Below are 11,491 nucleotides of genomic sequence, written 5' to 3' on the forward strand. Positions count from 1 at the left end.
CTAGGTGCTCTGCTATTTAGTACAGAAACACCTAGCCAGAAACACAGATTGCGTAAGTTCATGGCAGGCATCCTGGACACTGTACCAAGGTCTTGATAATGAGCAGACTTTGAAAGATATTTAAACTTGAAATTGGCTTAGTGATTTATTTGAAAAGAATGAACAGAACTAAATGTTTCAAAAAAGAAAGATCGAAATTTCCATCAACATACTCAAAATAAGAAATAATGGGAGCATTCGATCTCTTTACTCAAAGTAAGGGAAATAGGAATTAAAAAATCAACTTGTATTCGCAATTATCCTGTGACCTCCCTGAAATACGGGTTAACTTAGCAATACTCCATCCCACCACATCATGGATTTGAGAAGCACACAACACACGTGGACACATAGATGCACACACGCTTCAAGTTTTCAAATGTTAAGAATTACACATTTACAAAACTTTTTATTGCTTATATGCGCTAATACCAAGTCTGACAGCATTGTTTTAAGAAATGATAACTTTAATGTACATTTTTATTCTAGAAGGAATCCTGTGTTACAGCTAAAGACAAAAGCTGATTTGTATTTATGGGTACAGGGGGAAAGAACCCTCCAGACACAAGTAACTTTCAACTGTGTCTACTATAAAATGGGAACCCATTATTTTCATGACAGTAAAACAGTAAACTAAACCATTGTTTCTTGGCTGTGAGATTATACTTAATTATTTTGAGAAGACATCACTGTGACATGGCATCCTTCTGACTGAAGCAAATTTACTGGTCTAGTTCATCTCATTAGATGATAAACCCTGCCCAAAGTGTCTAAGAACCTCTTAGGCATATTTATACCTTAACTTTTACACTCAAAAGGAGCATACCTGATAGATTCCGAGTTCCCCAGTCTCAGACCGAAATAATTCTGGAGCCCCAAAAAGTAATTTTTTTGGGCGAGGAGGTAATTTGTTCAATGACTTCCCCACAACGGATAGGACTTGAAGCCAGTGCTGTGATGTCCCACCATGCGTTAAGGATCTCACACAGGTCAGGGAGAGGACTCTCTGCAAAGATAGGGCTGGCTGTTTCTGCTTCTCACTCTTCCTGCTTTTCCGTTCCCAGGCTTGATGGATTCTGAATTCCTCCTGCCTTCTTTGATCTGCAAGACTGACTATCCTGAGGGCTCTATCTGGCTCCCGGACCTTGATCTACCTTCCTGCTGACTATTTTGCTACCTGTCAAATGGGCCCTATAGGACTTCTGAATCATCGCCTGCTCTGTCTCGGATGCCTGCTAGACCACTCAATCGTTCTAGAAGCCAGAAGGCCACATGTGGCGCTTGTCTACCCTCTGCTCCCTGGCCGTTCCTCACTCTGCAGTGTATAAAAGTTACTCTTTTCTAAAGCTAGGAAAGTTACAATTTACCTGTCAGTAAACAGAAGATGGTTTATCAACAGACTTTACCTTAATGACTACAAATGTTTACCTCCTGCTTTCCAGAATGCAAAGAAAATCTTGGAAATGTCATAATATCTTACAAACATTTGCAAAACAGATCCCTGTACATCCGGAAAAGAAACAATTGTATTCGTTGTCTCTGACACAAGGAAAGTGTTCAGCGAGAAACATACAGATAGATGTACACTCTTTACACATAAATGAGATATGCTAATTAAAAATTGCAGTAGGCACTTTATTAAAAATTTATTTTACAATCTAGCCGTTCAAAACATCTTTATATCAACAAATACAGCAGCTTGACTATTAGAATCATAAGCGATTTATCTTGAAAAGATTTTATTTGTAGCTGGATGCAAATATTTTTGAGGAATATTTCTACCAAAATGACTGTTTTAGTAGAAGTATTTTGATTTCTCTGTTTTTACCCCAGGAAAAAAAAATTAAAACATGTATCTCAGTGTTCATTTTATGGGCAAGATGGCCCCACTTAGTGTGTTTCCCATGTTTGTCTAAATTACAGCTGTTTATCTCGCAACTTTAAAATAAATTAAATGCAAATGTAACTCTGTGAATCATGGGAATACCTGCCAGACCCCTTATTAATACCTTCACTTAAAAACCCCTGTGCCAGAGAGTCATTAATTTGCTAAAATAAAAGTGCTAAAGCAGTCCTTTGCCCACAGACAATTCTGAGATGGCTGCCCAATTAGTCTGGTAGCATCCTGATCAACCGTTCAGACCCCGTGGCCCTTTGAGGACACAAGAAGGCTCCGATGATAACCTGGCAACCTAGGTAGAAACACAGCCAAGCGCGAGCTTTTGAAGCTGCAGTTTGGCTGCCATCGTGTCGGCAAAAAGAAAGAATTCAGGCACCATGTCATCCAGTACAAAGGATAAAAACGGATTCAACCGGAAATTCAATGTGGCACCACATATGGGATACATGAGTGCGGTTATACAACAGGCCACATATTTTTTTTTGAACAGTCTCCTCCATGTGATGCCGAGGACATGTGTAACCATCATAACGTCTCTAGGAATCTGTATTTAATTTGAGTTGGGGTGGTGGCAGGGATGGGAGATCTGAAGCCGCCACAGGTTTGTGGCAGATGGCTCTGTGTCAGCTATGACAAGCAGCCAGGCTCAGCTTCCTCTGCAGATTTTCTTTTCTCTCTGATCAGGTAAATATGGGCACACTCTGGAAAGTTCTACAGATTCTGCCTTAGGCTGCAAGTTTGTGACTTAGCCCCATCTGTCACAAATCTTCCCTAGGTTCTGTTGTAAGCAGAGACCTGAATTTACCATGTAGGGCTGCCCAAGAAAAACGAGTCATTTCACCCTGTGAGGGGGAGGGAGAGAAGAGAAAGCAATGAAGAAGCATTAACAACCGAAAGACGAAAGTATGCTCAAAATTCATATTGCAAATTTGCATAACTTACGTCAATTAGATTTCAAAAAGCCACCAAGTAAATGGTTCTCGAGTTTCACCAGCTCAGGAAATCCCGGTTTCTGATTGGCTTAAAGTGGAACTGTCTTTTCAACCGTAGGGGACAGCTCCCGATTTTTCGCAAATGGGCGCATTCCGCTGCACACATATTTCCTGGTTTGTGTTATGGATGACGGGTATTCCAAGTTTATCATCCAACTTTTAACTTTTATAAACACAAGATAGACAGCACTCCTAACCCATGCATTTGCTGATGTGAATTTCACTTTTAAGTGGTTAAGGCACAAGAGAAATGCCATTACTGTTATGTGAAATGTATAAAGCCCTTTGAGTTTACAAACAGGTTTATATTTATTATTTCATTATAGCAGTACCTCAGGGGGAAAATGCTATTAAGAATTTAGGGGAAAAAGAAATTCCTCCAAGTTAACAGATGAATCATATAGAGAGATTCACCTAGAGCCAGGCTGCAAATGAGTAGCAGAGGAGGACGAGACGCCAAAACCTCTAACTGATCTTGATCACCCAAAGTCTTTCCATTGTGCTAAAGGTTTTTTGCATTTATTTTGTTTAGACAAATCAAAGGACAAACAAGCCGAATAAAATCAAGGGAGGGAGTGAAGACAGAGAGAGGGAGAAGACCAGGGAGGAGGGAGAGAGGGAGGGAGAGAGATTGAGAAGTTGCCTGAAACTGTGCTGGTGCAGTTGAGAGATTTTTAGAAGTTCTAAAAATGTCACCAGCTTTTAAGTTTTCATTTTTAAGGAAAAAGAGTCATGATTTTGGAGGAGTGTTAATACAAGTGAGCAACACCTTACTGACATCTGGAATACAAGCTCAAATTAAAAGGGGACTATAAAGTGACCGGTGTCTTGAAGGAAACTTAAAGTGGTGTGGCTGTGGTTCAGGGAGATAGAGCCTGATATAATTAAGACAGCCACAAATGGCTTTTCTGGGCACTGAATCTGAACTGTAAGCTTAATCATTGTTTGGAATCATTTTGAGGCAAAAATCTGAAAATTCTTCTCTCCTCCAATTAAGACCAGGTTATAGAAGTTTCTAGAATGTTGCAGAGCTTGAAGAGGAGAACAGAATAAAAATCAGCAGCTATCAGCTGAAAAATCTCAAGAAACTACAGGTCACTCTCAGAAAGTACAAGACAGAACGCATCTCTTTTTGCACACAAAATATCGCACAATTTGTAAATAAAAGGAAATGAGAAATAGGATGGGAATGAAGATCTATCCCATTTCTCTGGGTGGTATTTACTTTACACAAGTGCCCTGTTTGTGCCCTGTGCTCTTTTCAATCTGGTAACAAGGTAAATGTCCATAATTTTTTCTCTAAAGCATTTTAAAATATAATGATGAGAAATCTGTAAAAACACAAGGCACTGATCTCAAAAAAGTTGTTGGGAATTTTCAGTAAGTAAATTCACATAGTAAAAATGAGGCAAAAATACAACTTCATGGTATTAGACTTATTTGGGTTGTAAAGGGAAAAGCATTGTGGGTGTAAGAAGTCAATACTTGGCTAATTATTTTACGGTTACTTCTAGAACCGTGTGTTTAAGTTATGTTAGGGAGTCACAGAAAGCTCTCTATCGTGGATGAAATGAAACCTCTTTTTAATCTGTGTGACAAGTATGTGGCCAATGTGTCTGACCTACTCGGAAAAGGAAGTGTCCTGAAAGTACGAGAAAGCTGCAGTCAATGACTAAACTTAGATGTAAACTTTTAAAAGAAATGTTTAGTTTTTTTTTTAATTAAGAAAAATGGTTTTAGATTCTTAAAATAATTAAGAAACATTTAAGTTCTGCATGCATTGGACTTCTCTTAAGAAAGATCTTAAGAAAAGTTTGTGTATGTCTGTGTGTTTGTGTGAGAGAGAGATTGAGAGAGAGAGGGAAAGAGTGAGGGAGAACATACTTGCATGCATGTGAGGAATTTAAACATTTCAAATCTGAAACCATTTCAGGTGAGAAGTCACCGGCAACAGTGTTCTGTAGTAGAAAAAGTCACTTTAAGAAAAAAAAAAAAAAGTATCCAATTCTGTTTCTGCTTTTCAGTTACTAGCATTCTGTTTCAAATCCTGCTTCAAGTTATAGCCCCCAAACTCTCACTCATATTGAAAGTATAATGTCTCATGTGAGAAGAAAGCCAAGTGTTAGTAGCCTTATTCTAGTCATTAAATTTCTAAGTGTGAATCCATATGAAAAATCCTATCCTAAAGTGAACCCTATGTGAAAAGCAGTTGAGATGATTTTAAAATGTAAACTTTTGACAAAAAAAGAGAGTAAGGTGTAAAAATGTAAAAGGAGCAAATTAAAGAATTCAGTGACATTCTATCCTTTTAGATCTTAGAAGCATATGTTTTATAAAAGCAAAACAGCACTGTCCAATGGAATAAGTCTAAAAAAAACCCCAACATTCTCTTTAACTGTACACACAAAAGACTCTTCCATTGCATAAGAAAAGTAAGGCAAATACTGCCTTGGGGGGAATAATTTTCTTGTATTTAGTGAAAGCAAATGGTTACCTGAAAATGTGTATATTTAGAAAACATAAGGTCGAAAAATACCATAGCTTATTATATTCTTAATTATAAAGTTTTAGAAGGCATTCTTTTTCTGTTTTGGTTCTAAGTCCCACTACAGTAACCAAACTAAGTCTTTGGTCCTTCTTTGTGGTTTTTATCAGTTTCTCCTGACAAACGCATCCTAAAGCTTGATTACTTATAATTCTTAGACTAATTTATTAATTTTAAGACTAATCTTTAGATAAAATATCAGAATTTACACATGAGGACATATCTGAAAGTGTGTAACAGATTTATAAGAAAAAAATCCACAGCCGAAAAGACATAAAAAAAGAATCATACATATGAATTCTTATAAATGCTGATGTATAAAGTTCTAATTTATAAAACTCTGAGATGGAGCACTTTAGGATGTACAGACCAAAAACATATGTAAAAAGCAGTAACAGGAAATAACATTTAAGGCATAGGTGATCTTTAAGCTGGACGAGGAACAATCTGGAATGAGTGACAGCATTACCACTAAGCTGACATTGTTTCAGTGTTTTTCCAGTATTTGTTTGTAAAATAAATAATTATGGCTATGTTATGGAGTAGCTGTATTAAAATATTTCAACCACATGTCTGTTTTCTTTTGTCACTCAAGGCAACTTGTTGCAGTAAATTCTGAAATGGTTAAAAATTTGTCCACAAAGTCTAACAGAGATAATGAGGCCTAACCTGAAGCAAAGTTAAAAACTGAAGCAAAGTTAAATACGTTTTGATGGTGGAAATATCATTCTAAGTACTTCAAGGAAAAAACATTTTCTTTCTTTCTTTCTTTCTTTCTTTTTTTTTGTATCTCTATGAGATGACGAATGGTAATTAAACCGATGGGGGTGACCATTCCCCAAGATGTGGAGGTCAAGTCACTATGCAGTAGGTTGTGAACTGGCATCGCATTGTTGCTTCTATCTCAATAAAACTGAAAAAAAAAAAAAACCCAAAAAACAAAAAACAAGCTAAACTACACCCAAAATTCCCCAGGAGAGAAGAACAAAATTAGCGAGTTGATGGTGAGCTCACTGAAAAGATCTCTGTGTCATAGATAGAAAAGGAATCCATTTGCATAAATATTCTTGATTCTATTTCTTCGATTTCCACAGTCTGCCCTTTCCGATGGCCAGTGACGTGGAAAACGACTGGAGGAACATTTTATATAAAGCAGACCACGGCTGAACTTCCAAAATCAGGAGTTGTGGATGGAAACCTTGGGAGGCTGTTTTGTCTGGGAAGCTTCCCCTATATTCGGTACAATCGTATTGACTCAAGGAGCAATACTGGAGCCTGGAACTGTTCAGTCAGCATTTTAAACTATTATGAGCTACCTTCTGAACCATTGCCAAGTTAATAGACAATGAAAGATAATGAGCTTGAAATTGGGTGTTAAATTGCATTTTTGGTTCTCTCCCTTTTTCTTGAAGTTTAACCGTTTCCTGCAGAAACAAAGTCCTGTTTTGATGTATCACTATGTAAATATGTATTTTAGGCCATGAAAAGGGAAAGGAGAGGAAAAAAAGGCAGCAAACTGTATTTCATGTAGGAAGGTTATACATAACATAGGAAAATTAAAATACACTGGATTATAAAACTGCTAGATTGTAAACTATACTGAATTTATGTAAAATGAAGATGCTACATTCAAAGAATATAAAAAGGTATATTACTCATGGCCTAGAGCCACCTTCCAAAGTCGTAAAGCAGATTTATCCCAGTTCAATTACTTAGACTTTAAGCAGGGCCTCTTTGTGTTCTGATTTCAACAGTGTAAAATTCTTGATTCAAACAAGAGAAAAAAGATCATGAATGAGGGGACTTCATGATGATGCTGTTTCAACCATTTCTCCCTTTGCCTTTGCCATTCAAGGGAGGAGACTGGCAGTCTCATTCTGAACAAACCAAGGATTTTTAGGTCACTTGATTAAACTGGACAAGGGAAACGTTTGGTTCTTGAAAATCATCTTCAAAGTAGTCAAAAAATGAACACCAAACTTCACGAATGTCATTCACCTGAATTTTTGAGGCCTGAAGATTTCATTATGATGGGAAGAAAGGCTTATCCTCATTAGTATAATTGTGGAATCTTTCCTTTACTTCCTTTTAAACTAATGAGTTACATTAATCCAGGTTCATTTTTATAAGCCTCTTGGGGCTAAATGTAAAGGACAGTCATCTTAGAAAACAATAAATTAAAAAAAAAAGCATGTACCGTGCATTAAGTGCACGTATTTCATAAGACCTAGGTTAATACAACTGGCATCCAGTTTAATTAATCCTTGTTAGTGTAACAACTAATATCCCTCCCTAGCATGTTTCCTTTAAACATTAGTATGTTAATTAAATGTTTTTTTTAAAAGATTTTTCTTTGTACTTCAATATGGCATTTATACCACGTAAATCTCTCCTCAATATCTACCTTATAAAGATGTTTTCTTACAATATCTGGTCTCTTGCAGAAATTCTGGAGCCTTTTTGAAAGCTGTTCAGGTGTAGAATACAGATATTCAGCTGCAGGAAAAACAGATACATTTTTAATGAAACAAAAACCTCAAAGCACACACTCGATATTAGTCACTTTACTAATTAAAAATGCATATTGCTCTGTGCTGCCTCGTGTTTTACATTATTTAAGCATGATTTTATAAGGTTACCTCAGCTCACAAGGATGTTTAATGCTAAATAAGACTGTGTAGTTGTGCTGTTTAGACATCTCCTTTGGGTGATTAAAATACATTATTCTAATGTAACACAATGCATATGTGATGTATTTAGTGATGAGAATTTTTTTCAAAGAACTGGTACTATAGCCGTATGTACCCTGTAACAACAGTTGCATATTATTAACTAGTCAATTGTTTAAATAATTTGGTGTGACTTCCAGTCCTTGATTTTTCTCTGTGTATATCATTAAAAAAAATCTGTAAGCAATTGCAGCAACACTGACCTGCTTATAAAAATCCATCATTATGGGATGTGTATGCTAACAATGAAGAATGCTATTTGAAAACTTGCTTTTTTGTTATCTTAAAAGAACAGATGGTAAATATAAGCTTACTCTAATGTATTAAAACACATAAAATTTTCCTTAACACTAACATGTTGACTTGCCAAATAAACAATTGCTCCTGCCTAAGTTTATTTTCAAACTTTCTAATTTAGCATGAATCATGTATTAAATCTCCACAAAGATGAAAGTACAGTAAAGCAGCTACCTGGAAATATTTCGGGATAAACCAAATCTTTGGGACAGAGTGGGTAACAGCCACAATACACAGCTTCCAACCTAAAGGAGTTTTAGAACGGGGATAAAAAAAAAAAATATTAAAAAGACATTACTATCATAGCCAGAAAGTGGTTTTGTTTGCCTAAGTTAACAGTGTGAGCCCTGAGTTAGCTGGGACGAGAAACATGGTCGGCAGTACAAGCCTTAAAGCCAAAGTTGCTCTTTTAAAAGATTTTATTGATCATATATGAATTTCATTGAACAGAACCAACAGCATATGTTTTGTTCACTGAATTAATCAAAGCGCAGCTCTGCATTTTTTTTGTTGTTTTTAAAATACTGTTTAACACATTTTATAATCAGCAGATAAACACATGTAACAACATGGTAAAGTATGGACAGCTTTTCTTAATAATGCTGCAAAGCTCCAGAATGTTCATTTTTCAAAAATGTTTAAATAAAATAGCAAATACTTAACTTTAACATTGTAGTCGCAGAAATGATCGAGGCACTTTTAAAAGCATCAGAAAAAAAATTTACAATCTGTTGTGATGGGGCATTTTCATTTTAAGCTCATGCTTCAAAATAATTTGTTATTTTGCAGAATGCAAAACTATTCCCCGTTTTACTGAAAAATTCTCATGAAGATTACCTTAATGAACACTTCGCTTTCTTGGCCAAAAATTCAGCTCATTTCCCATTTTATCAGAAAAGAATACTTTTATTAGTAAACAAGAAATAAACAAGAAAGTTTCACTTTCTGAGAGGATTTCCTCAAGGGATACCTATAAGAAGGTTTTTTTTTTTTTTGCTTTTTTTTTTTTTTTCTTGTCATAGTAGTAAGAGTTAAGGAGAGGGAAGGTATTGCATCTTGAGGGTTGTTAGCCCTGCATAATGGCTATTGATCTGACGTATAATAAACCTTAAAGAGACCACTGTAATTTCTGTTGGCTAGAAATTACACAGTGAAATTCAAAGCACTCTTTAAAATATGTTTATTTTATGAGAAACTTTGAATTGCATCCAAAATGTTGACCAAAGGCAGAATTTTATTTTGAACTACAGATTTTTTTAAACCCAACAATAATCTGAAGTTATGTCAATGTTTACCTTGTTTGTTTATAGTGACAAAGCACATGCAATTTAAGCTGTTTTTAAGTGGGTGATGTTCTCCCTATTTTATTATGTTGACTGAAATTAGTTTAAATGAAAAGTATTTACTTCAAGCTGCAAAGTTTGGAAAAATACTGAGTTCAAAGTTTTGCTTGAGAACTGATAGAAGTTACAAGATAACACAGTGAAGTGGCACAAGATCTAGTTACCAATTATTAATCTCAAAACCCAAACTAATATCTAATATATTTTTTTCTCTATATACATAGGGTCTTGCATAGACATTCTTATCTCAAGCACAGCTATAAACTGCACTGTGCCTGCCTTATAAAACATTCACTGAAGTTTTGAGCACATAAACCAGTGATGTTCTTTAGGAACCAAGAGAAAATACGCACTTTATCTGAAGACACTCAGTTTTAAAATGCTGTGCCAATCGAAAAGTAAATACATATGAACATTCCCTTATAATTACATAAAATCAAAAGAGTGAAGTCACAGACATTTCAGAAAGTGCACATGTTATCTGCTTTTTAATAATGGATTTGAATTAGAGTGTTCTGTTCCCCGAAAGAAAATTGCAGGCCAAGTTACATTTTGAGTCATCGTATGAGCACGTACCATGCCACTTCCAAAACCTCTGCTAATTAAAATACAGTGAGATAGGAATGGCATTATTTGATTTAGGAAGGAAAAATTTACAGATTTTGGATTTCAACTTTTATTTGCAAATTATCTTATTTGTGGCTGTATTTCTAATTCATCAAGAAAAAAAATTAAAACCAGCCACCATTTTTGGTATAATTCTGGCTTGTTAAATACTAAGCCTCATTATATAGATTATTTAGATCAGAACTATGTTTTAAAATATATAAATAGGCCACAATATTTTTAAAGAAGTTTCTAAAATTCATTGCCCTAAGTTTCTCGTATTTTATTATTTTGAAGAAAATGATCACCTCACAACAATAATACAATTATTCACCATTTCAATTCTTATGCACTACCAGTTAAATAATAAATAGGGTTCCAATTGATCTATTGTTAAAATGACTAGCAAATGACCTTTTTATTCCAATTAACAAATCATCTGCTAAATCTATGAATCTTAATATTCAGATCTATTCACTTCAATTCATACAATTTATCTGCAAATAGTTGTTGGGCTTTTGATTCTAAATATAATTAGCTGATAATTTTGCTTGGCTGAATTACTTTTCTGGAGGGCCTGCAAAGGCTCTCAGTCGCATTATCTAGCAATAATGAATCTGATAGGTGAAATTTTTTACTGTAATGAGGATGAGACACAGTTGTGACACCTGAGTCTACTAATAACAGAAGACTGCTAATTATCGACAGCACTTTTTTGTGTGATGCAAGGAGAAAAAAAAAATCCCTCATTATTAAAAAATAAAAAGTTACAATTATAAGTGACACCGGAGGAGAGTAAATAAAATGGAGTGATTAAAACATTGCTGCTTTAAGGGTGTTTTTAATTAAGTGGAAATGCTAATGTTGTCATACTTAGCAGATGGGATTAAAATTAGTTATTGTAAGTAACTCATATTTTATGTTATGGTTTCCACAGCATGTCTACAAGATCTAAGAAAGTGATACATTCCATAAGACATTTTAAAAATGAAATTCTCATACTCTTTACAACTCATAATAATGAACATCATGAATAAACT

General features: G+C 35.1%; 1 protein-coding gene across 3 annotated transcripts in view; it reads right to left on the reverse strand.

The window, feature by feature from the left end:
• Window positions 1-415: 415 nt before the first annotated feature.
• The window catches only part of GTDC1 (glycosyltransferase like domain containing 1), a 391,982-nt gene continuing 380,906 nt past the window's right edge, over window positions 416-11,491 (reverse strand). For all 3 annotated transcript variants that reach the window (XM_080798916.1, XM_080798915.1, XM_080798914.1), the window contains 3 exons: window positions 8,677-8,747; window positions 7,881-7,972; window positions 416-2,781 (listed from right to left, as the gene is read on the reverse strand). In XM_080798916.1, coding sequence (XP_080655042.1) covers window positions 2,698-2,781; window positions 7,881-7,972; window positions 8,677-8,747 — 247 coding nt within the window. In that variant the 3' untranslated portion in view covers window positions 416-2,697. The remainder of the gene's footprint in view (window positions 2,782-7,880; window positions 7,973-8,676; window positions 8,748-11,491) is intronic.

The sequence above is a fragment of the Martes martes genome (assembly GCF_963455335.1).
Source record: "Martes martes genome assembly, chromosome: 3".
Taxonomy (NCBI): Eukaryota; Metazoa; Chordata; class Mammalia; order Carnivora; family Mustelidae; genus Martes; species Martes martes.